The sequence below is a fragment of the Apus apus genome, chromosome 3 (genome assembly GCF_020740795.1).
Source record: "Apus apus isolate bApuApu2 chromosome 3, bApuApu2.pri.cur, whole genome shotgun sequence".
Lineage (NCBI taxonomy): Eukaryota > Metazoa > Chordata > Aves > Apodiformes > Apodidae > Apus > Apus apus.
Genome location: NC_067284.1, coordinates 32381564 through 32408466, shown reverse-complemented (window position 1 = coordinate 32408466; position 26903 = coordinate 32381564). Strand labels below are relative to the sequence as shown.

Sequence of the window (26903 nt, the reverse complement as noted above, 5' to 3'; positions counted from 1 at the left end):
GCCCCGCCCGCCCCGCGGCCGCGCATGCTCCGCCGCCCGGAAGGGGAAGCGCTGGCGCGGCCGCGGGGCGAGGTGAGGGCGGCGGGCCGGGCCGGGCCGGTGGGGCCCGGCCGCGGGGAGGGGGCTGCGGGGGGGAGCAGGGCTTGGCCCTTGGTCCTTGCCCGGGCGATCACCCGGGGCTGGAGATGGAAGCGGGAGGGAGAGGGGCGGGAGGCGGGCGGCGCTGCCCGCCGGGCCCCCCCGAGCCGCCGCAGCCGGCAGGGCTCGGCGCTCCGGGCCGCCGCGCTGCGCGGGGGCAGCGCGGGGAGGAGGGGCCTGTGCTCGGGCAGGGCTGCTGAGAGCTGCTCTGCCGTCCGGTGCGCTCCGAAAGCTCCTGGAGCAGCGTCTGTTCAGTCGTGGCTTCCTCAGAGGCCGCTGCCCGCAGCAGCGACCCGCCCGGCGTGCGGGGCGCCGGGTCCGTGCGGGGCGCCGGGCCCGTGCGGGCGGCCGGGCGTGCCTGCCCCGCGGCTCCTGGCCTGCCCGGCAGCGAGTGGTTGCTGAGGGACAAGCCCGGCAGCGGTCTGGGGGCTGAGGCCCAGCGCTGCATCCCGGACCCGAGCTCCTCCTCCTGCGTCTTCTCTTAGTTTCTGCATTGCAAGCGGTCTTCAGCGCGCTGTCCTCCTCCTGTGTTCTCTTCCTTCCACCTGCTCAGAATTCCTGAAGCTTTTTAATGACAATATTCCTCCCTGAAGCTGGGAAGTAGTGCTACAGCACTCCCTGACTGGGATCCAGCCTCCTGCTTCTCCACATGGGCTGGCCGAATGTGAAGGGGGGCAACAGAAGTGGTTGGGGAAGATACAGGAAAAGTGCTTCTGGAGTATTCTCAGAGCTCCCAGTAACTCAGCTCTAAGGCTGTAAATGAAACGTGCATCTCACTTTGATTTTCAGGAACATGTTAGGTAGTAATGGCTACAATCAGTTGTTCTTCAGAAGCAGGGCTTGTTTTGGTGTTGTGGTTTTTTTTATGTAATGGAACCTTTGGAGGAGGAATTGCATTGGATGCACTTTGTAGGATGCTTAGATTGTGGTTACAAATAATAAAAATAATCTAAGGCTTTTAAAGTGGACATGCTTCTTTCTAAACCTCTGCCTTCATATGCATCAGAAACTGGCCTTTGCAACAGTCTGTAAACAAGGTAGCAGCATTTTTTTAATGAATCAGAAGGTCAGGGAAATTTTAGTAGAGATCTTGAGGGACTTTCTCCCATTACACATGAAGAGCACCAGAGGAACATTCCTACTTCTGTTCTCAGAATTCTTTTCGAGTTTTCAGATTTGGTCCCCTTTGGACAGAGTCACTCTGGTGTTTGCCAATAATTCCTTCCCTTGATGAAAATGACAGCTTTAATTTTTATTTTTCCTACCTAGAAGATCTTCCTTGAATCAATTATGAAAAAATGTTTAGAAAAGGAAAAAAACGACACAGCAGCAGCAGCTCACAAAGCAGTGAGATCAGTACTAAAAGCAAGGTAAGCTGAATTGGGTACACACTCTGTTATTGGAAGCATTTTGTTTGTTACAAGTTGACAGTTCAGTGGCTCACTTGCACTGATGGTAGGGTGCCATTCCCATGAAATGCCATGTTCCATAAGGAGAACTTTCTACTTCTACTATTCCTCAGATTGTGTTATGAGAGTTAAAACCCCAATCCATTACACAGCTGTTGTATTCCCCAATGAATGCTCAGTTGCTTCCATAGTGAAGCCCACAAAGACAAGAGTTTCTGGCAGCACATAGTAAGGCTTGGAGGAAAAAATAGTACAATTGTTCTGTACTGATAAATGTTGTCTTTAAGAAAGTGCCTAGTGCAAGGTACCAAGAACAAGCTTTTCCTTCACTACTAGTTGGTTACTCAGTATCTCTGAAATGTATTCTTCATTTTGAATAATGTGTCCGTTTTGTCTGATAGGTTTTGGAATGATCAGTTGAATATTCTGGATTTTCCAAGGTGCCATGTCACTTCCCTTGCACTGCTATGTTCTTACAAGCATGTAGTTGTCAATTTCTTCAAGTTAAGATGCCGTACCAGAAAAGTCTGGACATAACCTTAAGGTTCATTTTCTCTTTTTCCTTTATTTCCTCCTCTTTTCAAAATATATGTGGACTTCTCAAGGGTTCCTGCTGAATTTATGTCAGTCTAATCTGCATTGAGGCAGAAAGATAACCTCAAGAAAGAAATAGATGGTGGTGTTTTTTTCTCCCCATTTTGCAGTGCTAATTAAATTATTAGAACATAAACACTAGCTTTTTTAAAAAAAAAAAAGTAAAAAAAAAAAGTTGAGGCAGGGCATCTAAAAGTGAATTGTTAATATGTTCTCAGTAACTCCCTGATGATACTGATTTTTTTCTTAGTCTGTAGATTCCAGTCTTGGGGGACTTTCCAGATCTAGTACCGTGGCTAGTCTAGATACGGACTCCACAAAAAGTTCAGGTATGTATTCAGAGTTTGATCAGATACATGTGGAGCAGGATTAGCCTCTGTTAGCCTGTTGACTAATGCATGCATAGCTCTAGGCATCCAGACCAAGTATTAATGATGGTTCATCTAGGATTAAGTCACTGTTTTCAAAGTGTCTGAGTAAGAAAAACATAGTTGCATTACCAGTCTGTTTCACAACATGTATCAGATAAAATTTCTTGGAACCTGTTTCCTGCTTTTGTAAGTTTACAATTGCACTAAAATAATGGAAGTAAGATTTTACTTGGTCTTGCTCACCAGATCACAGCACATCACTGTTATACCAAACAGATAATTTAAAACAAAAATATATATCTATAAAAGTAGATCTAGCTTTTCTGTTTTCTGAATCTAGGTTGTTAACTCCATACTTGAATTATTAAAAACAATGCTATATCAAGGATACATGAGGCTGTTGCCTTTACCAAGGGCTGTTCTGAATCAACGCAGGACAATTCATTAAGGAAAGGAGTTAATATACTGTGGTAAGGTTAAGTGTTTGATGAAAGTTTGCAAAAATTACAGAATTTAATAAATTAGTCCAAATAACACAAATTAGAATAGCATTACTCTTCTGGAATTCTTCAGAATTGCTTTGTTTTATTTTCTTGCAGGACAAAGCAATAGTAATTCTGATACGTGTGCAGAATTCAGAGTTAAATACGTTGGTGCCATTGAAAAATTGAAATATAATGAGAGCAAAAGTCTCGAAGGGCCGTTGGACTTGATAAATTACATAGATGTTGCACAGGTAAGTAGGTTACAAAAGACAACACCAACAACATCAGAACATCTGAAGCTTAGTTGTATTTCTTTTATATTGTCATGTGATACGGCGTCCTTGTAAATTTTAAACTTACTGGCATAAAGCAGCTTACTTAAAAAAAACATTAAGCTGTGAATCTCAAAAGCTGTCACGCTCAGTTCCATCCTGTTGAGTAACTGGAGAAGACTACCCAAAAAGCCCTTCTGAAGAAGCAGACTCAGGGCAAAGGCCCTTTTCTGGAGTCATTACTGAACAAGTATCCCAACTGAAATTTGTTGTATTGTATCTGGGAAAGAACATCTCCTCCAGGTTTCCTCATTAGAAGTTTTCCCACAGAGGAAAACATCAAGTTTCAGTTGCCTATAAACCTGTGACCAAAGAACCTGAATAATCCGCGGGTTATTCTTGACAAACTGTGGTTGCTTTCACTTAATTTTTACTGAAAGCTGTAACTGGTTGTTCTCAACAGGTAGCTGATGGTTTTATCTGTAAAAGCACACAATGTCTGTTTTTCTTACAGCACCTTGACATTTCAAGTATCTGTATATATGCTAAAGCTATTTTTACAGCCAAACAACAAAACAGCTTCCAGTGTGGAACACAGATCATCCAGGGCCAGCACGGCATGACAGGGCATGCATTATTTTTCACCCCATTTGTTTTAACCACACAGCCAAACTCCCCCAAGATGATAAATTCCTTTTTGGAATAATGTGATTAATATAATTAGAATAGAATAGAACAGAATAGAATAGACTAGGACTGTGTCAATTGGAAGGGACCTACAACCATCATCTAGTCCAACTGCCTGACCACTTCAGGGCTGACCAGAAGTTAAAGCATGTTATTAAGGGCATTGTTCAAATGCCTCTTGAACGCTGACAGGCTTGGGACATTGACCACCTCTCCAGGAAGCCTGTTCCAGTGTTTTACTATCTGCTTGGTGAGGAAATGCTTCCTAATGTCCAGTCTAAACCTCCCCTGAATATATTTCATGTACCCTTAAGACATCGGCCAAATGCAGGAGTGGCAGGCAGACTCCACACAGGAAAGGCACGAGCAGGGTTAGTGATGTTGCTGATACAGTGGACACATAAACACATTTTCTATTATATATTGTCATGGTTCATGTTCTGATGTCTGCGCTAAAGGCTTTTCTTTGTTTCCCTCCAAAGCAAGATGGAAAGTTACCTTTTGTTCCAGGTGAAGAGGAGTTCATTATGGGAGTTTCCAAATACGGCATTAAAGTTTCAACGTCTGATCAGTATGTAAGTGATTCACAACAAACTGTCTCTTTGGTGAGAGTTGAAAAGTGCTTTCATGCATTTCTCTGAGAGATGATCTGTGTGACCAAGATGTCACTTCTGGATTTAAGCAAAAGTAAACAAACAAAAAGGCTCTCAAAGCAGCAATGCTTCATGTCCTATCTCCTTAGGGCTCTCTGTATTTTCCTGGTTGGATTGGTTGGTTTTATGACAAAAATATGTTCCTTTTGAGACAGAGCACCAGACAAAAGGCAAGCAAGCCTTTATGCTCTTTGGGCACATCTTCCTTTCTCTGTGACTGTCTTGCCATTGTGTCATGTGGAAAAGTAGCATGACTGTGGTGGCCAAGACCAGAGGTTCTTCAGCCTGAATTAGTGATGCAATTCCTGTGCATGTTATTGTGGAGAGGAAAGAACAAAGCATGTTTTTTTCAAAAATACCTGAGTTGTCTACCTCTTTAAAGTTCCAGCCTTGCACTCCTAATCCAAGGGTGTGAGTTCACTCCAGCATTAAAGCCTCATGATTCCACTGTATTGATCAAGCCTGGTTTTTGTTTGCATCGTTTCCTACATCTTTTATTTTTCTTCAGCATGCTTCAAGTAGCTTTTTAGCTAAAAATAAAAATCCGGTCTCTTCCCCAGGGCTCCACAGTTGCCTTTGTGTAGCTTTGTATTACAGCCATGTGGTTTCCTTCTGGTTGCCCTCAGAGCCCCAGCTACCATAAATACTTGGCCTTATGAAGTCATGACCCATTAGCGACCCAGCAGTGCCAGCTGATAAAAGCCTTGAGTATGTGGACAGTGAATAGTATTGCTCAATAGCTGAATAGTCTGAAGAAAGCCAGAAAGTTTCCTTTGGTCCCTTCAGAAAATAAAACATTTGTTTCTAATGCTTGGGAGCAACTCTAGTAGTTGTTAATCAAACTTTGAACTCTTTTGGGTTGTTTTTGCTGTCCTCCTAAATTCTTAATAGGTTACACCACTTAATGTGTATTATTATACATATTATTTATTTAAATAAATAAAAAATTGAATTCCTTTGTACTTTGAAAAAGATCAAATAGGTACTTTTAAGACTTTTATCCATCATTCTTCAGGCTGAAAGACTGCACAAGCTGATAAAGCTTCCTGTGATTAAGCTAACTTGCACTGGCATGTAACTGTATTGCATCCTGTTTCCCAAATTTGGCTTTTTGCATTTTTGTCACTGTTGACATTTAATTTGTGTTTTAGTGTGTTGGCCCACCTAGCTCTTTTCATAGGGTTCCAAGATGGAAAGGTTTTCTCTGCATTCATATGAAGAATTCAGTCTTTTAGGACTTTGGGGGAGAGATATGAGTTCTATGATACCTTTGCAGGATACAAATTTTTTCCTCATCGATTTCTGCAAATGTTTGAGAAATTATTTCATTAGTGTCTGAAGTATGTACAGATATGTAATTCACTGATACATCTCCATTGTTGGTGGATGCAACCACTGGAAACAAAAAGCAAAGTATTTATAGAAGGCACACTGAGGCTTTGGCCTTCTTCACATTCTGTTTGTGTGTATCTGTACATATGTGTGTACGTACATGTATGGCACAGTTTGTCCATCCACCATCTCATTTCTCAACTGCAGAATTCCCTCAGCCAAATATTGGAAGATGTGAGGAAATTAATTTACAGGGGGACTGTGTACTTTAAAGAATTCTGTCCTCCCTCTTTTAGTGATAAACCACTTGCACATTAGCACTGATGCAAGTCCTAAGCAAGTAATTCTAAAAAGTTGCTAGGAATTTGGAGCGAAAACTTGGCATCTTCCAGACAAGAGACTGGAGAGCTGATCCAGTAAGTTCCATGTCAGCTCCAGCTGCCTCCAGCATGGTACAATACTTACTGATGGTATGAATAATTCTGAGTGACTGCCAAGCAAATGTCAGGGATGGAGATGCTTTTCAGGAAGGTGATCTTGGAAGCTGTGGTAGAGGTCTCACCCTCAAGGGTTTCACAGCAGGCATCAAGCTCTCTGCCCATTTGTACAGTTTATGTGTTGAAGTGAACATTTCTTTAGACCCATGAGATAGGGGCGTGAGGACCCACAGTGTGGCTCAGGCCACAAGTGGCCTTGCTATATCCACATGGCTACCTGTCCCCCCTCAAGCAACTAACCTTGTCCATACCTCTTCTGGGAATAGCTTCTCGCATGCACACTTCACAGAACTGTTGCAGAAGATCGTGTTAAACCACTACTTATTTTTTTTTAAATATTGACTAAACTCTCAAAAAAATACACAATTTTACCAAGGAAAACTTTTTTTCCTTGTAAATAAATCCAAAGTATTCTTTGTAAGAGAGAGAATCAGACCAGGTGAAAAATGAAATAGCTGTTGCACTGTTCCAGAGTAACTTCTTTTTGCCACATGGTTTCAGGATGTGTTACATAGGCACGCTCTCTATTTAATTGTACGGATGGTCTGCTATGATGATGGTCTGGGAGCAGGAAAAAGTTTACTGGCTTTGAAGACAACAGATGCAGCCTCTGAAGAATGCAGCCTCTGGGTGTATCAGTGCAATAGTTTGGTAAGAGTTTATGTTTACAGTAATTTAGCTGTCGGCATTTTGATTGTAAAGGGAGATTCTAAAACCCAAGGCCCTTCTGAAGGCTTTTTGGCAGAAGGGGGTTTGCTCAATTAAAAAAAAGTGGAAGTGTGCCCTGGCTGAGGAGGGGAAAAAAGCCCTATTGACTGCATTTCCATCAGCTTTCAGGAAAAATACCTACATTCCCTAAAATTGCCAATGAAAATTAGCCTGAGAAAGCTCTTTGCAATCTAAAGAGAGCTGTTGTAGCTGCCAAGGACAATCTTCCGTTTGTATTTTCAAAGACAAAAACCTCTTAAGATTAGGCAGAGCAGGGAGGGATTGAGTAACAATTCTGGTAATAAGAGCATGCATTCATATTTATAAGCAAGGGAAGCGATCCCTTCTTAAGCTTAGAATTCATTGTCCAGATACCCTGATCTGACACACGGCAGTGCTGGGAGAAGGCAGAACTGACTTTCTGAATGCTAGTGTCATGCTATGATGAAAGCTTAACAACTGATTTGTTTCAAAAGGCTCATTTAGAACAGCTTCCCATGTCATTTCAGACCACAGAAATCAAATTAAGTCTCACTAGTGCTACTCCACTATGCATGTCTCTGCCCCAAGACTGATAAAGGTCACATTCACCTTTAAATGAGTTTTGAGATGTTCAGTTCTTAACAAAGCGTTAATGTGCGTTTTTGTGGAGTTTTGTTTGTGGTTTGTTTTTTTTTTCAGGAACAAGCACAAGCTATTTGTAAAGTGTTATCCACAGCCTTTGATTCAGTTTTAATGTCAGAGAAATCCTGATTTTCTTCAGCAGCACATGACTGTGTAGTACAAGAGGCCTTTGTCTTGGGAGGAAATGGGGCTACTGTGGGACAGATGCCACAGACTGGCTGTAGCTACACACAGACCTAGAGAAGACTTGCTGTGCAAAGAAGAGCCATGCAACCTTGCACTTGGTACTTTGTCATTCCGCAAACACGACTTGAAGAAATTATTCCATCTCCAGTTTCCAGGACAATACAGAATTTTATATTTAACATGACTTTTTTTTTTTTTTCCTAAAACGTGTTTTGTATATTAATGTCAATATTGTAGAAATGTAAAATAAACCTGAGACTTGCTTCTGTTGCTTTGTCTGAAAAACTATGTGTTAGTGTAGATCTCAGTTCTGCTTAACCTAGATACTGGAACAAGAGTGAAGTGATAGTAGGCAGACACTTGGAGCTTTACACCTCTAATTTATTTTTAGGTGTGCCATCTACAAAGTTTCTGCATTCCAAAGAGGTTTCTGCATTCTACTTGTTTGCATTTCTGATTTGACACATTGAAAGACCATTGCCTAGGCAATGCAGAGTAACAGAAGTAGCCAAAGTGATTTTAAAAGTAGTTTTATTTTTCCAGACATTTGACTGGTTAACAAGAGTAAAATTTATTAATCATGCTCTAATTATAAATCACTGCATCCAGGACATTGAAAATAAGAGTTGATTTTAGGTTATACAATATATACAGTTGCTCTGCAACTAAACAAAATAAAAACAACTGAATTGAATATTATACATCTTGTAGCATTCTAAGCTGCATTTTAAGTGTCACTTGCTCCTTTTAAACAGTTAACACAGCAACCTAATAGTCTGTCTATTAACAGTATTTTTTTTAATCATTATTTTAATCAGATTTGAAAAATTGTATGAAATATGCCAAAATGCTGGACTTAAAATTCTTAATTTTATATCATAAATAGATATCTACAGGCTCTAGAATTTCTTTTTCCTCTGCCAGAGGAGCAAACTTTGGGAAACATTGAAAATCTAGGGCTAAATTTTGCTTAGCTGCTCTTCATTGGTCCTCAAGGTTTTAGCTGTCTGCACTATTAGTGCTATTAAGGAGTATTCTACAAGTTTCCTAGTTTCTCAGTGAACAAGGTTGTGACATTTTAAAGTGTCTTCCTCTTCTAGCAGAACTCAAGGAAAATTTGCATCATTGTTTAACTTTACGAGTTGTTACATACACTATAAGATTCTGTGTTAAAAATACTGTACATTAGGAGATATGTGCAAAATAATATGCCCATTTACTCTCTAGACTCTATCAGGGATAGAAACATACAAAATAGTGTTGCAAACTGAACGTATCAGTAAGTGAATAAAACTAGTGCTAAACTATTACTCTATCATTTTACTGGGAACTTTGAAAATACGGACTAATTTGCTTCAACTCACAACAAAAATATCTTGAATCATTCCAGTTTGTTCCCCATTTATACTGCAGCAGCAGCAGCATCTAGAAAATGAAAGTTCTGCATATACTTGGCTGTACCCCCTATCTGGGAGGCTCTCAACCAGCTGTACCATTTGGGAAAGGCGACACGAGGTACGATCAGTGTTGCTCTTCCAGCACTAACGCATTGGGATTCTTCTCCAAATAAGCACATACTTGGTGCTGGCCAATTCTCCATTCCATTCAATATGAAATGGCCAATTTAAACACCACTTGTCAGAAATTCAAAGTTCTCTTGATAAATCTAGAGATACGATATTCACAAAACGTGATCAAAGCCAATGTGACCTAGACATTGATTTTTCTTATCCTATGCCATCAGTTGTTTTCTGTAGCATAAGCAAAAACTGGTACAATTTCACCATATACAAACATTGACATGACGCCCAATTTGTATTGGTATTTTGTGTTCCATCAACCAACTGGGAACCATCCATGGCCTAGCCTTTGTTCACAAATTAGTAAAACAAATTCAAAAACAGTGTAGCTACCATATATGTGGGTATATTATATAAATACAGAGTGAGTCAGCAAACTATCGTCGTTTGCAAGGTAGTGGCACAAAAATTTTATGAAACATAATGTAGTGTACTTGTGAGGTGTCAGATAGCCTTAATGACCAATGATAATAATCTAAGTGTTCCACCAAATATGTTCCTTCTGTGAACACACTGCTGGACAATTTAAGAAATTTCAAGAACTTAAAGTCTAAAGACTATAATGAGACAAGTGTGAGAAATGCTCTGCAATCCATCATCATAGTTAAGTACATTTCAGGAAATGCAATTTTCATATCCTTGAGTCAATGTAGTAACTCATTAATATTGCCATAGTTTAGTTAACCAGTAGTGGTCACATTAAATGACCAACAAGGATGTAACATATATAAAGAACATTCAAAAAACAGGTTCTACACACATGCAGCATAGAAAAATGAAACAGTCTCAAGCCCACAAAATCAGACCTAGAAAGTTCAACGACTAACACAGATTTCAGATAACTGTAAGCAAATATCTACATCCATTCTGAAAGAAAGAAATTTCTCCTGTGGTAAACTGAAATACTTTTTCACTTTTACCTGGCCAAAGACACCCAATCAAAATAGTTTCTTCTGTAATTGTTGACATTCTGGATGACAGCCAGCATGGCAAGATGTTGAATGGGTCCAATTCAGAACTACACACTAGCTTGCATGTTTTGGTTCCAACACTTCAAATGGTATCAAGAATTTGATAAATTCACTGCCCTGTTAGATGCACACAATTTCTTTCACTGGGAAAGCAACACTGAACAGTGGTATTGTCATGTTACAAAAAAGAGAATGAAATTACAGTGTATTGATTGAAAAGAACATTCATGATGGTTGTGATGTCCACACACTTATATGGATTTTGATTGTTAAAGCTTTTCAATTCGCCTCGAAAAATACAGGGATAGTTGTTAGGTTTTTTAAAGTGTAAACTCCTCAAGAGAAGTTTTCACATAGAAAAAAGTTTTAGAAGTCCCAAAATCAGAACCATGGCAATAAAAAAGTAAGCTACAGTACCTAGGACTTGGGCAGTGCTCTGGCAAGGTGTCTGTAGATAGGCAGATGAAATTAAATAGAGCAAAACTTATTCCTGTGACCGCTGGGAATGAGAAACGTCTCCGTTGATCAGTAGCAATTTAGTCAACAATAAAGTGCACAAATGATACAGGGAAAGCTCCTTTCCGACTGGGATCTCCGTCAATATGACCAATCTGAAAGAGTCCAGATATTTTTCAAGTTAATCTCAAAAATGCATTTCGCTACCACCAAAATTAATACCAGTGACCTTCCTGCCTGCAATATGACAAGCCTCTCTCCCTGTCTTTCTGCAGCTGTGTTCTTTTTCTTTTGTGAATGGGAAACATTACCAGAAAATGCAGTCCAACAAGGTGCATTTCTTACTCAGCTATCGACTTTTTCCCCTGCCCAGTTTATGTTTTATCCAGTTCTTTGAAACTACCACCTCCTTATGCAGTACCACTGCTACACCACTTCAGTGCATTCGGCAATGCCTGGCAGTCCATATCCTGCCTCTGTTCAGTTGCTTCCGCTTCCCCCTCTTAACAATCCCTGGAAGGTAAAAGAATGGATCGATCTTCAGCACTCGGGGGTTTTCTATGAATCTATTTGTATTTATACAGCATCATTGTCAATTTAGATGCAATTTGAAGTTCTTTTCTTCACAAGTTAACAACCAGGGTAAGGCAAGTGTTTTCACACATAATTTTCCAAGATTTCACTTCAGCTGATGAGACTGGAATGTAAACAGTTAAGATGGTTTCCTAGCTCAAATAGACCATTTCTCAGTCTCAGTCTGCAGAAGAATTAGGACAATATAAAGCTGTGTTCTGAGGCTCACAACACAGCATCTTCAAGGAAGAGGAGATAGCAGACTCTTAAACTGCTGACATCCCCCAAGAATTTCCTGAATCAAACAGACTACGTAGCCTGTAGATTGTGAACCCTATGATGAGGTTTGGTTTTTGATATTTTTTTTCTGAATGAGAAAAGCCAAACATTTATAATTTATTGATTTTTGAACAAAATACATGTCTGGTATCAGGTTTCTATGACATGAAAATTTTCTTGTTATTTGGAAACCCAGTGGGGTATCTTCTGAAGTCCGTGTCAACCTCTAGATTTCATCTGTTTCCTTCAAAGTGTGTTACTGGAAAATGCAAGATACTCACCCACCACTCCTGATCTTCTTCACCATCAACTACAATAATGTCTCCCTCCGAAAAAGTTAGCTCATCTGGGTTATCTGCTACACAGTTGTAAATTGCTTTTACTCTCTTGGGTTTAGTTTTTGACTGAAATATAGAAAAAAATAAATGTAAATATCTATGGAAGAGACAGAAGAGTCTTGGAGTTCATCTAAAGAAAGCTTCAGAACTGCTTCCAACTACTATTTTTCATAGGTTAAAGTTCAGCTGCATCTTTTATGCTGGGTACTTATGCTCCAGGCTGAATTTGGCAGCATCCAAAGCCTTTCAGAACCACTGTGCTAGCAACATGGGAAAGGTTTCCCTTGGCAATCTTCCAAACCCGTCTTCAGAGCTCTTCATCACCGCAGCAAGTATGATCTTCTTCAGAAGACACGGTGATCAAGTGCTACACAGCAAGAGTAACAGCAGCAATGCTATCAGAAAGAGGCCTGAGCCACCTGCCAATATACCCCTTCTTAACTCGCTCAATGCATTTCAGCATCATACAAACCCTCCACACCTCCTCTGCCCCTGCACTGCTCTGAGGACTGCAAACCACAGGGGTGGTTTGGCAACTCTTTCAACAGGAAAGTTTAGTAAGGAGTTGCAATATTCCAGTATTGCAGCGGGATTCAAATCCTAGTTGTGTTCTATTTGAAGTGATGCTGAAATGGTTTTGCTCTGGTATCACAGTATCCACCATCCTATTCTCACTCCTCTCTTGGTGCAACCCGGCCTGCTGCTGCATTTGTTTTCAGCCTCCTCATTCTCTGTTGCAGACCTGCAATAATGCTACCTACGTAGTGTTTCCATGCAAGGAGTGGAGAAGCACAAGACCCGGAGGCAGAGCATTAAGCCTTCTACCATGAGTACACCCTTTTCCCCAGTTTGCCCAGCCATAGCCAGCAAAAATCTCTCCTTTCTACCCTAAGATGCCAGAGCACAGTTGTAAGTGCCATTTAGGTCAGGAGACACTTGCTAATGCAGTGGGTGTTTGGGACAGAGGCTCTGCATGGGATAAGGAAAAGAAGATCTCATCACCATCACCATCCTGAGTGCCCCAGGGACTGGTCCCAGTTTCTAGTTAGGTCAACCATGGAGCAAGAAGCTAGTGAGGGAAGAATGATCTTTCATAAGGCTACCTCTCTTCACCAGCAAATGCTGTGCTGTGGACATTACTGCCCACAGCCTCTTCATCTGTCATTTTGTTTGAGTCGGGCGCCATGCAGAAAAAGGTAGATGTGGAAGGAGGGAGGTAGCCTCATCACTATGCTCCTCTGCAAGCACCCATTTGCATTTTAATATAAAAACCTGACCTGCCCAGACCAGGAATACCCTTAGGCTCTATCACTGGGGCACAGCCCCATGAGTTGGCAGCCTTGCACTGCATCATAGCAGTTATGATAGATGTTCCACCTCAGTCAAGTCTGAACCACAACCACCTTTCAGGTCAAGAGGGAAAAGCTTCACATCAGTACAACAGTGGCATAATTACTAACATCAAAGCACAGTAATCACAGGTATTTCTTGTTCTCTAGAAGGCAATGAAATTAAAATAGGTCACATTCCCAGAAGACTAAAATCTTCCAGAAAAGTTTCCCATGTATCTACAATATGGTTTAAAAAAATCTAAATTATACATTGGGAAGAAAACCCACAACAAACAAAACCCAACAAATGATACCTCAGGAATTTCTATCTGAAAAATAGGCTATTGGACAAATACCCTGTACAGGAGATAAGCCACATGTGCATGTCCAACTAGGCCTCTTTTTTCTTTACTCAAGCAGTACTTCTGCAATCATTCCCCAAATCTGGGCTGGCCTCTGGGTTCTCTGGTAGGATAAAGACAGAAAAAAAGGCTGGAGTATAAGACTAAATTGAGTGATTTAGCCAAAGTACTTTAGCTAGTCTGACCTAGCTAAAGCTCTTTAGCTGAGGGGCCCTTGACTAAATCTCAGCTAAGATTCTTTACCTATACTGATTCAGCTAAAGCACCTTAACTAGCACACACTCCCTGAGCTAGGTTTCCCTTACTTTTCCATTCCATGACAAGAAGAAAATCAACCAGCTGATCTCGTCAGCCTCACAAAATTCACCCTACTGAAGCCCTAGAGACATCTGCAGAGTCAGATTTGTTCTTCATATTATGTGCAAGTAATAATAAATTGTGGAGACACTGTGATTGTTCCTAAAAACTAGCCAGGATATCCCATTCACTCTTAAGTAAAGCAGTTTGTCCTATAAAACAAAGAAGGAGAGAAAAATGTAGGGAACCATTACAACCTTAGTTTTCACAGAAACCCAGATAAGGAGATGTTTCAGAACTGACAGATGTGTTGAAAGGAGGTATCCAGTGCTCACATCTGAACCCCAGAACACACAACAGAAACTGTGATCAGGCTCCAGCAGCTTTAAATACAGCCAGCTTGCTGTAAATACAGCAATTCCCTCACTGCATGTAAGCAAAAGAGATAGATACTCCATTTTACACTAATTAGACCATTTAATTTTATTGTGGCCTAAAACATGATAAATATTTTGATTCAAGACAGACAGTAACTTGGTTAAGCAACAGTAGGAAAGGCAAGAAAACAGAAGATTTTACACTCCCAACTAATGCAAGATGAACTCCAGATGTCTCTGTGGCTTTTCAGCTTTATTAGATGAGAATCCGCTAATAGGAGTTCTAAGAGCTCAAGAAGCTCAGGACAAATGTGCAAGGCTATGCACACAAACACATTGAAGTGTGTCCTGGAGAGTTACTGTTTCAGTAGACATGGTTAAGGAAAAACTGAGGAAAGGACAGAGTCAGAGGACTGAAGAAGCCAGGTCTTTTCATCACAGCCCACTAAAAGCCAATTGCAGATGCAGGAACATGTCTCACCTCTCAGTGTATTATTTACCTACTGAAACACACTCCTATACAGGATGTAAAGCAAGAAACATCCCAGATCTAGTCACATAGAGCATCTCAAAAAGTATAGATTCTCTTTGCTGTAATTTGCTTACTGCAGTGAAACACTGTCATGATCAAGCATTTGGATGTTTTATGTCTATCACATAAGAGAACAATATAAAATCTGAGCAAGGACTGAAGACCCAGATGAACTACACATAACAAAACAGCTCAGCTCAGCTGACATTTGGAAATATTCCCCTTTACCTACACCAGTGTAAGAATACAGGTATTGACACTCATATGTGTGTTACCATTCATGGTCCTAGATTGTAAATAAGAATATGTAAGAGCATAGTAAGGCCACACAATCGGATCAAGAGACCATGCAAATCCAGTGTCACTTTTCTAACAGTCACTGTAAGGCTGGGGGAGGGTGGAAAACAATATACAATACTTCCAGCCCAACACTTCCAGCCTTCTCCTTCACCTACCTCCTGGCTGGGGATGTTTTGAGTCAGATGTGGTTTCTGTGTATTACCAAGAGATTTCTCCCCTGTCATGCAGTGAACACATGACAAAGAGAAACAACTGCACAAAGAACCAATTTATTTTGCTTTGAGCTTGACTCTTACTAGTCTTGTCCAAAGCAATTTGATCTACTACATGAACAACTATATCTATTTCCATTATAACAGGAAACACAAAAGCTCCTTTATTACTTATTTCACTGAGGTTTAAGAATGAAGTTAAATATGATCTGCAAGTGACTCACTCACCAAGCTGCCCTATAAGTGACTCACTCATCAAGCTTACCTATCTTCAATAAAGCAAATCACACCGTCTGTGGATTGTGTTGGTCACATCTGGACACAAGCAAAGAATACACACTTCTTTGGTTTCTGTTGGTGTGGTTTTGTTTGTTATTTTTTGTTTTGTTTTAAATTTAAAATCACATACTATCATATAGGAAATGCAAGAAAAGAGATGCTTTCATAAATATTTAGTACAAGTCACCCACATATTTAACATAGGACACAGGCTTTGTATTTTTCATGATTCTCACACTTTCTCCATAACAGGATACACTACTAAGTCAACATCATGTCTGATAGACTGCAGAAGATGTAATAAAATCAGAACCCAGATTATGTACTTACTATTTGTGATTTCCTTGGCATTGGTGCTGGTGGCTGGATTTGTGCCAAAGTATTTGTTGTAGAACCAGTTTGTGTCACTGGAATCTCACATACAGACTCTCCTGCTGCTAAGATATATAAAAAAGTAAATTTTAGACATGCTTGAAAAAGAAGTAAGAGTGATGATACAAGTAGAAACCAGATTAATTATTCTTTAAAGTATACAATTTTTTTTTTATCCCATGAGTATTTAACTTTTAATGGTTCTTTCTGAATAACTGAACAGAATTTTTCCATCCTTTTCCTGACTTAAAAGGCCTCTTTTTCCAATGACATTAACCTAAGACCTTCAATACGGCAGATAATGCTAAAAGAGAGAAAAGCCAATAAAACAGATGAGAGCAGAACCACATACTCATTATCCCCATTAGTTCACTGCAGACCGTGTGCTTTTAGAACCCTTTTTTCCTAGTAAAGACCATCTTTATCAAGATGCTCTATGCTTCACAGGAGACTCCTGACACAGATGGCAGATAGTTATTAGCAATTTCCCCTTAGATGTGTCAAGGGGAAATAAAAAAACCACAAACAACACAGTAAGAACCAATTAAGATAGTATATACGGTGGAAGGGGAAAGTGGGTAGGAGAAATTCCACTACAACCACCACAGAACCCACATAAACTTTACTTTGGACATCTTATTGAGATGACATTATTGCAATGTCCTAAAGTAAAAAAGAGCAGTATCTATTTGCAATTTAATTAAAACTGATTTGATATGAGGTTTAGATTTTCAAACTAGAAACACATTTTTCTATTCTCAAATGTGTATCTGTTCCCTTGTTTATGACACACAAATGCTGATGACACAAGGCAGTAAACCAACTGAAGTTTTAATAATGACTCCTTTGTTTGAATGGGGTTTAGGTGAGGCTTTAGTTAAGCTAAAGCACAACTGGAATCTGGCAAGGGATGTCAAAGACAACAAGAAGGGCTTCTGTAAATACATAGTTAACAAAAGGAAAACTGGATCCCATTTGGATCCATTGCTAAACAAGATGGAGGATCTGGTTACACAAGAGATGGAAAAGGCTGAGATACTGAATGCCTTCATTCCCTCAGTCTTTACTAGCAAGATCAATCCTCAGGAAGAAGGAAAAACCTGGAGCAAAGAAGTGTCAAGTCCCACATCTGGGGACAAACAAGCCCATGCACCAATACATGTTGGTGGCCACCCAGCTGGAAAGTAGTGCCAGAGACAATGGGCACAACTGAAACACAGGAGGTGTTCAGCTGTCTGAACACCAGGAAACACTTCATTACTCTGAGGTTGAGTAAGTTCTGGCAGGGAGTCTGTGGAGTCTCCATTCAAAAGCCATCTGGACATGGTCTTGGGCAACTGGCTCTGGGCATCTCTGCTTGAGCAGGTTGGTTCAGATAAGCTCTAGAGGTCTCTTTCAACCTCAGCCATTCTGTGATTCTTGTTCTTATTACTTCTATTATTTACATTAATTGGCCCATAATTCTGTTGATGCAGAAGAGCTTAAGGCATCAGGGCCTACACAATCAAGAAGAGAAACAAGAAGAACGCTGGTACTGACTGTATTTAAATGTGTACAGTAAATACAAAAACCCCACTCTCCCTTAGGCTTATAATTATTAAATTACAATAAAATAAATCTCTAAACCACAATTACCAGGTTGCTGTAGAGACCCAAGTCCTCTGGACTGCCCTTTGTTAGTTAAGCCAGCTGATTTCTCAGTCCTGTGCAGGAAGTCAGAAATTTAACCATTTAAGAAACAAACAAGAACTTGAACTGCAACAATACAGAGTATTTTCCAAATTATACCATTCTTGTCATGCCTGTAGTATACTTTGGTGACAACTATTTTGCTTCTAAAAATACTATTTTGCTTCTGTATTTTTGATCACACCACTCATAAGTTGTACCTAATTTTAAAATGTAAGGCAGAAGAATAATACAGGTGTAGTTACTGCCACTTGCGTAGAGCAGATTTTATTTTCCTAAGTTCTGAAGTTTCTTTCATTGCTGTTCTAAAATTTTATGTTAAAATTATGTATCCATATTAATCTGCCCATTATAGTAAGCCTCAGCAAGTTGCTTCTGCCCTTTACTTGGACAGCATGAGTCGTCTGGCTTTTATTTATGATTCACTATGTTCTTGCAGATCCTTCTCTTAAGGATTTTTCCTTAACCATACTCTGCTGTTCTCCACATTTCATTTTCAAAGTTGATTGTTCTTAAGCACTAAGTGTTGTGTACTGAATGACTAATCCTCTTCTCCCTTGACTACTACTCCAGTTTCTTGGGTCTACTTTGGATATAATCTGCTTTTCCTGTACACTTGTCCCTCTTAACTTTGTTTCCTGAAAATTTAAAAATTATATTTTCTTTTCCAGGTCTCTCTGCTCCTGCCATGAATGAAAATACTGAATAGAACCAAACCTACTCAAAGCATGTGAACAATAGATGGCACAATCAGACATGAAATCTCATTATCTCTTCTTTGCTATAAGATGAGACCTAGAAATGGATTCTTCTTTGTGGTTTCTTATTTCCATAATGGCTAAGCATTCTGTAGATATTCTGCAAGTCATATAATCTTTAATCACTAGGCTGTCTTGTTTTTACTGTGGGAATCCTTGTAATCTGCTTCCTTAGTGTCTGCCTTCTGTTCATTCCCATACTCTAGAACACATCGTTGGCAAAAGTATGTATGCTGTTTAAATTACTTGCATGTTATACACTATAAAATTGAAAAGTTAATAATTATGAAGTATATTAAGTACTAAAATGATATCAGTTACCCAGGGATAGGCTTTCTTTGGGAGATTCTACTAGGAGGTTGTGGGGGCAGTGGTGGTGGAGTTGGCTTGGTTTGTGGAGGAGCTGGTTGCTGTTTAGATTGCTGGTTCAAAGCTTCTATGATGCTGGCTGTCTTTGCCACGGGAGGCGGTGGTGCTGGAGAAAGCATATCTATAGAAGAAAGTTAGAGAGTGAAATGGAATTAAATTTCTATTTACCATTTTGTTTCTTGGGTTCCCAACCACAGGTTTTCCTGTTACAGGATTTAACCTTATTAAAAAAAAAATTCTTCACTCTGTGTAACCAATAACTTAAACTCAAAGCAATCCCTCCACTGGTCCACTGGAAGGAGGACCTCTTTGGAAAGAGGTTTACCTTTTGTTTCACCTAGTCAATGTCAGAGAGCTCACAAGTACTAAAATTTGTTCAAGCATTAAGGTACAAGTGAAGAAAATTATTGTCAAAGACAGTAATATTCTTGAAAATAGTAGATCAGAATATATTTAATAAAGTGCTGATACTGTTGGCTCAATCAATGCCTTCAGTTTGTGTTTTAGGGAAAAGTAAGAGAGTGAATAGTATCTGAAAAGTTTTATTTAGAGGAATGTATTTCCTTAAAATGCTGTTACAATTAGCATCTAATTAATTTCATATTAGGCTTAGCAATAAATTAAAACTTCTACTGAATTCTTGAAACCACCACAACAGCAGCTGGCAATGCATTAAAAACAATTTTTTTTGCGTTTCTACTGTCTGCAAGAATCAAGCACAATGTGGAGACACAGCCCCAGGCCTACACGTGACACTCATCTTTACAACTGGTGAGAAATGCAGCATTTGCACTACATACAAAAGTGAAGAGCTCTTTAGCTTTAGTAATAGACAGTACTTCCTGTTGACACTGCACTACGCCATATAGTCCGCACTGGAACATCTGAGAAGACATTTCATACAAAGTTACTGGATGGGAATGATAGGCTGAAGCTACAGTCACCAAAAGAGGAAGTATGAGTTGTGGAAATGGAAAAATAAGCCAACTATGATTAGATACAGCAGAAGGGAAAACAGGGGAAAGTGGAAACATACTTGTAGATGTTACACGCAATGGCGGCACAGGGGGATGAATAGCTGGTGGATCTGATGAAGACCTCTGCCTGCTTATACTTTCCACTCCTAAAGAATTTGTCTTCCACATTGCATTAGATGAAGAAATTGTCTGAATACCACTGCCAAGAACTGAAGGCTGAACTAAAAAGAGAGGAAAATACTGTATTATTATTATTGTTTACCCTAAGCACAAAGTGTTTATACTCACACCTGTGCTTTTAAAAATGGTGCAGCCAGACCACTATATTCAGCCATAGGAACCACTGCTATCTGGCTGGAATGCCAGAGCAGAAATCAGTTTGGTGTAAAAAATCACACAGAAGTTTCTGGGTGAAGTCTTACTAACACTTTACCTAAGTAAAATTTGTCTCCAGTCATTACTGTGAAGTATGACAACACCTGAAAAAGCAGAAATTTCTCAGCAAGAAGACAGAAGGCAACTCTTGCTACCTTCTTTAATCCCTGACTGATAGCTGGAATCTTCTCAGGCACTGCAAGAAGTACGACTTCTTCAGGGCCTCCTAAATGACTCTGTTCCTAGGCTGAAGAGATGCCTCCCCATTTCACAGAAAGACACTACAGGTTTTCTTCATAAAGCCAGTATTTTGCACATCTCATGCCACTTCTCCCTACTCAGCATATGAGCATCATATTAAGAGAAGTTGAAACAAAGTAAGGTACGAATAAATATTAGGTTGCAGGGAAAAGCATAAAAGGCTCAGAAGGCTTGGAGAACAGCCTAAAGCTAAGAGGATAAAAGAGTAATAACACACCATAAGCATAAAAACAACAACATCAGCAATCATCAAGAAGCTAAGATCAACAGTAATATTGTAGCTTTAACTAAAATTATAAAATAATAGGCTAATACATTGCTACAGTAAAGAATATGAGCTAATAATCTAAGCTGGGCAGCATACTTTCTTGGCATAAATTGGACGATGCTGGTGCCAAGAAGTCTGAGGTTGGGAATGAAATTAAAATTACACTCTTTGAAAAGTGTCATTTAATCCAGGGCAAACAGTGGGTAAAATAATATGGTTGGCCATGATTAAAATATCATCAAAGGGTAAACCACGATTTCTAACTACCCTATTGTATTACTAATTTAGAGATAGAAACTAACAGTTAAACACAGACTCCGCAAGCTCCTTGGGTAAATTTTTCCATTTGGTGGGGGAAACCTTCCTTTCAATCAAGTAAAAAAGGTGCCTAGATATTAAGCTTATTAACCTTAATGCAAAAATGTTAGACGAAAGGAATCCCACCTTGGTTAAGTTTTATATGCTGCTACATTTCCCCCAGTCTCATGCTATCCTTTTGAAGTAACCCAGCACCACTCTGTTTGATCGTTTCAGTTTCTCTGCTGCCAACAGAACATACTTTAACCCGACTTCTGTGTTGCAGCCATTCCTGTGAGACCAACAACTGACTTTTCATATTACACAGATGTTCAGTTTGCCATCTCAGACACAACCACTGGCACATGGAGTCTTGCATTCTGACCTCTGCAAAGTGCTCCCAAAGGCAGAAGCCACTCAAGTATTCCTCGTATCTCCTTGTATGGAGTATGAATTACAGCACCATAGAAAATTGTGTGTTTACATACTCATTTTTCTTGAATTGAACTTTACATAAATTTAGCATTTATGAAAGCTGCTGGATTAATAAATGTATTAAAACACTGAAATGCACTGAACGTGTACAGTACAAAGAGGACCTACACAGATTTGTACATGCTTCTTTAATATGATCCAAATAGGTTATATATGAAGGTAAGAATGAAGTTCACAGCATCAGCTTTAATGGTAGATTTTGCAAGTACACAGCCCTTCTGAACCAGGATGAGACATGCACATTTTACATTGTTCTGCTGATCTGAGAATAACCAGTAATTCAATTTCATTTTCAGCCAGTTACCAGTCCTTTAAAATAATCCATTTCTCCACATGACGGCACTTAACACTTTTAATAAATATACGCTTCAAGGTTGTTGAAATAAAACAAGAACTTTCAAGGTTAAAACCTCTCATGTTCTGCATACACTTTCCATTTTTGTAGGTCTATTTTCCATGTCAGCGGAATGCTACTGAAACTGTACATTTAAACTGAACTCTGACAATGACATCTTTAAGAAACAGAAGTATGAAAAGATGGAATAGAACAATAAATTAATTGCTGAACTACATTGACTGCAGCCCTCCTGTTTAACTCTATGGAGGTTACCTGGGCATTTTTTTCCCAAACACTACTACTCTATACTTTCTTGCAGTTATACTGAAAATCAAGCTCAGAAGAGGTTGTGCAGATTCACTTCCAGTATATAAAATGAAGTCCCCAATAAACAGCTTCAAAGCTTACCTGTGCAAAATAACTGTAAAAGAAAACCTACAAATGTAATAATATAAAAAAAAATAATTATAATCCTAGTCTAACATACAATGACATCTTCTGGTGTTAGTACCTTTGCTGATATTCCTTGGAGGTAGAGGAGGTGCACTACTTGTAACAGGCACTGTAGGCTGAATGGAAGGTGGGCTGCCACTGAGTATTGCTCCATATGTTTCATTTTGTAATAAACTTGGCATAAATCCTCTTTGCTTATCCTTAGCAATGTTGGCTGCATCTTTTGCCAAGGACGCCACATTAGGCTGAAGTTGGTTTGATCCAAGTTGATAGAAGCTGACAGGCCTGTCCTCTCTCCGATTGGGACTGGGTTGCTTAAACACAACAACAAAGGTACTCACTGACAACCACATTAGTAGTACTTGTTTTATTTATTAGTTGATAGAAAGGTATTAGTTTCTAGAAAGAAAAATCTGCTTCCAAAATTCATTTTGTTGTTTTTAGTAAGTAATCTAAAACCCTCTTCAAGACAAAGTAACTGTGCACATTAACAAAAAATAATAATAATAAATAAAAGAAATTAAATGTGAATTGCATTTCAAGATTATTACAATTTTCCCAGTTTCTCCTGTAGTATGCTCTTATGGGATAATACTGTATCCTTATATACACAGGACTGTACTCCTATAGATAGTCAATACAGATATTCAGACTGTATAAAGTAATGTTCCCCTGCATCAAAATACCAGGCAATATTTTCAAAGGTAAATAAACAACTGAAGATCCTAAGCCTCATCTGAAGTTCAACAGTGTTAGAATCCAAATAGATTATAATGATCTCAAAACCCAGATACAATTGCACCTAAGTATTCTACCTGTAGCTCAACCTACAACAAATTAGGAGCCAAAACTTCTCATTAACTCTTTTTGGCTCACTATTATCACTGGATGAGTTCAGGAGATTACTTCAATCAGCAGGTGGGATGGTACATTGCTCATCCCCTGCACTTTATCACATGAGATCTAATCAGTTGTCTTTGAGACCTACAGCAAGTCATCTGCTCATTATGCACACTTAGCATTATTTTTCCTGTTTCAACAGCAAGCATAGTAATTATTGTTATCAAATGATAATCAAACTAGCTAGAATTATAAATTCATGTGGCTGGTACAGGAATGCATTGTAACAATTCACAAATCTGAGAGAATAAATATGTCTTTAGAAATAATATTAGATGAACACTTCACAGACATACTGTCTGTATTAAATTAATCATTTATAGTAATAGCATTTAGGCAGAATAAAGATTTACTCCAAAAGTACCACAACTAAGTAATAGATTTTGCTTTGAATATCTTCAGTGCTCACACTGGACTGATCATGCATGGCCTTTAGACATGTTATAGTAAAACATTATAGTTCCAAGATTTATCAGAATTATGTATGTGACAGCCAGATGCATTAATTCCTACCTTTACTTTGGCTTAGCAGCCTCACTCCTCACTGGCTGACACTCTCCATTCCCTGACCTTGCCACCATCCTGGTTCTCACACTTGTTTCAGCCCACACTTGCTTCTGCTTTCCAAACCAGTAGAAATGTTTTCTTTTGTTTTGTTGATTGAGCTTTTCATTGGATTACCAAACTGAAACAGCTGAATACAGAGACAAATGTGTGCCAGCATGGGGGCCAAAGATGAGGCAGAACCAGCAGCTGGGGTGTGGAACAGCAGCAGAAACCAGTTGGACTGTCTTAGCCTTCTTTTAGGTTAGGCTTCTTTTATATGAAAAATTCTAGATTAACAGAACTTCAGTTTAAGATATAACCTTTTCTGATGAAGATTACAAAATCTGTTCAGTTGCTTCACCAGAAAAAAGGACAAGACCAATAGCTTGAAATCTATAAACAGAACTCTGATGTGATCCTAAGCAACAGAAGAATTCACCAGTACATTCAGTTTAGTTACAGACACTCGTCTGTGATTAATAGTCTTTAATCTTCTTTCAAAAGTCCCTGCAGTACAAACCTATTAATAGTGGGCAGTGAAGTACCAGTTTCACTACTTTGGCTTCATTGTTGAGTAGCAGATAACTTGCTGTACAAGGTGGAGGTCAGGGACTGGCCAAAAAGAATGCTCAACTGCAGAAGGCAACTGGCAACAGTGATGGAAGTGAAGTTGAAAACAGATAAAAAATACAAATGTAGAGTGTCCCAGAAAGGGATATGTTAGATTTCTAGTTGCAAATTACCCAAAAGATTTTACAGCTGGGAAAAAAATGAAATCTCTAAATATAATAGAGTTTCAAGCTGCTTTATTGAAAAGTTCATAATTACTGCTGTTATCTGAATGGTGATAAAATATTCAGGAATACATAAATACTGGGATAGTATATGAAACCTCATCCAGAAGAACTGGATTTAACAGCTCACAGATTCCAGATTCTTGCACAAATACCAAAATTCTCAAGAAAAATCTTCATAACAGTCTCAGAAGGTAGCAACTGTGCTTTAAAAGGGATGGCTCATGACATGTTTATCTGCTCTTTGTTGCTAACTCCTTCAAGTCAAGCACCAAAGTTAATTAATAGCTATGCTTGACTAAAGAGACAGGACATGGGGAGAAAAATCCTATGCAGTCAAGAACTTGCAAAAATGGTATTTTGCAACAGAGGAAACATAATGATGTAAAAATGAGTCTCCAAAACATTAAGCCAATTCGATGATCTGATGACCTAGTATTTTTAAAGACATTCTGTGAAAGCAAAGACAATGAACCTATGACTGTCAGGTTTTAAAGGTTCTGAAAATAACGAACAACCCAACACACAAGATTTGGCTTAACATTATTAAGTATTAGCAATTCATGCCCTAGGTGAGATGGGGGACTTTGCAAGAGAAGTATTAAAATGCTAAACTCATAAAAAGAAAAAAGTAAAATTTCATTATCCAGAGGAGAGTCTTTTGTTAGCTACTTTCAAGAGGAAAAAAGGCTGTGCTAACATCTCAAGATTAACTAATATAAAGCCTATTGTGTATTCCTTGCACTTTATAAAGGAAGCAGAAAAGGCAGAAGTAAATTAGAACACTGCAAGCACATACACAAAACACCAACCAAACAAAAAAGTGTTCAATACTTATACAGAATACTTCAAATTATGAAAAGTTTCAGAACGCCATTAGTATTTATGAGTCGATATGTCATTTCAAGTTACCTGGCCCCTATAAATCCAAGCCATTTCTAAGTGCATTTCAGGCATCAAAACATGTTACTTTGTTCCCTGCCTATATGTTTAGGTGCTTAAGTACTTTTTGAAGTTGGTCCCTAAATTAGGAAAGTGAATTCTGAAAATACAGTGAAGTTCCTATGCTACTGGAATACTCTGTAATACTTGTAATATGACCTTCCTTTGGAGATACTAAAAAGCAGTTTAGACATGGTCCTGGCCAACTGGCCCTAGGTGACCCTGCTTTAGCAGGGAGGCTGGATCAGATGACCTCCAGAGGGTCCTTCCAACCCCAAGCATTCCATGATTTTGGACTTAACAGCACCACCACAACAACAGAAATTTCAGGTATGAGAAGGGAGAAAACAAATAATTCTATTACTTGCAGATTCAGAATTCAGATCCTACCCTCCCATTAATGCATGTAGCTTATTCAATGCAGAAGTTTAGTTCCACTGAAGACAAGCCAATGCATAAACTGTTCCAAAATTAAAGCCATCAACTGGAGCAGTTTTACAAACATGAGGAGATATAATAAGGCATCTCTCTCTTTGTACAGGCAGTTTTTCTAGGTCATGTTAGTTCTGCTTTACAGTCAGCAGGTCTGGATATTCCTGATGCATTGAAACAAACTGTTGACTCCATTAAGAAAAAGGTATCACATCTGGCTCATCATAATTGGATCATCACCACATGTTCATATTTTTGTCTACCTTATATTAAAGAAGAAAAAGAAGACAAACTATAAGTTAGGGAACTAAAATTTAAGCTACTACATTTTACTACAGAACTGTATTTCACACTATCTTTACACCTACAGTAACAAGTGGTGGTTTTGAAATAATTATAAACATCATGCTTACACAGACAGGCGTACAGAAAAATAATAATGTATTGATACAAACCTGCAGCTTTTCATCAACATCATCATCACTTTCATCCAGATCTTCATGGAGTAACCGCCATTCATATTCTACATGAACATGAGAATTAAATCGTCCGGATAGTGCTTGAGTAAGCTATGGAAAAAAAGATTACTGTTGACAGCTATGTTATATGCAGCATTAAATTTAAAACAACATGTTTAAAACCAAACAAAAATCACATACAGAAGTAAACTTGGTTTATAAATGCAAATATTACTTCTGTTTTAAAAAGAGATTTAAGTAAACTGGAAAGTTACTGCACCGGGTTAAGTTTCAATAATTAAGTTCTGTCAGCAAATACAAGACAAATAAATTTAAA

General features: G+C 39.0%; 2 protein-coding genes across 12 annotated transcripts in view; one reads left to right on the top strand and one right to left on the bottom strand.

The window, feature by feature from the left end:
- Positions 1 to 38: 38 nt before the first annotated feature.
- On the top strand, positions 39 to 8241 carry ITGB1BP1 (integrin subunit beta 1 binding protein 1). Of its 8 annotated transcripts, none has more exons than XM_051613879.1 (7): positions 39 to 72; positions 1408 to 1508; positions 2392 to 2470; positions 3112 to 3248; positions 4439 to 4531; positions 6940 to 7089; positions 7828 to 8241. In XM_051613879.1, exons 2-7 carry the CDS (start codon positions 1437 to 1439, stop codon positions 7897 to 7899), a joined length of 603 nt encoding a protein of 200 aa, XP_051469839.1. In that variant the 5' UTR covers positions 39 to 72; positions 1408 to 1436; the 3' UTR covers positions 7900 to 8241. The 8 variants fall into 8 exon arrangements, with proteins under 8 accessions (XP_051469839.1, XP_051469840.1, XP_051469841.1 ...); XM_051613882.1 differs by lacking the exon at positions 39 to 72 and adding an exon at positions 1949 to 2091 and having other exon boundaries at positions 199 to 1508; XM_051613886.1 differs by lacking the exon at positions 39 to 72 and having other exon boundaries at positions 185 to 1508; positions 4415 to 4531.
- A 229-nt stretch (positions 8242 to 8470) lies between these two features.
- The window catches only part of ASAP2 (ArfGAP with SH3 domain, ankyrin repeat and PH domain 2), a 90807-nt gene continuing 72374 nt past the window's right edge, over positions 8471 to 26903 (bottom strand). Inside the window, exons 21-28 of one of the 4 annotated variants that reach the window (XM_051613873.1) lie at positions 26564 to 26677; positions 22553 to 22808; positions 20068 to 20229; positions 18984 to 19152; positions 17851 to 17918; positions 16174 to 16280; positions 12097 to 12219; positions 8471 to 11118 (exon numbers count right to left, since the gene is read on the bottom strand). In XM_051613873.1, the coding sequence (XP_051469833.1) occupies positions 11044 to 11118; positions 12097 to 12219; positions 16174 to 16280; positions 17851 to 17918; positions 18984 to 19152; positions 20068 to 20229; positions 22553 to 22808; positions 26564 to 26677 (1074 nt within the window). In that variant the 3' untranslated portion in view covers positions 8471 to 11043. The remainder of the gene's footprint in view (positions 11119 to 12096; positions 12220 to 16173; positions 16281 to 17850; positions 17919 to 18983; positions 19153 to 20067; positions 20230 to 22552; positions 22809 to 26563; positions 26678 to 26903) is intronic. The other 3 variants (XM_051613875.1, XM_051613876.1, XM_051613877.1) reach the window with 3 other exon arrangements.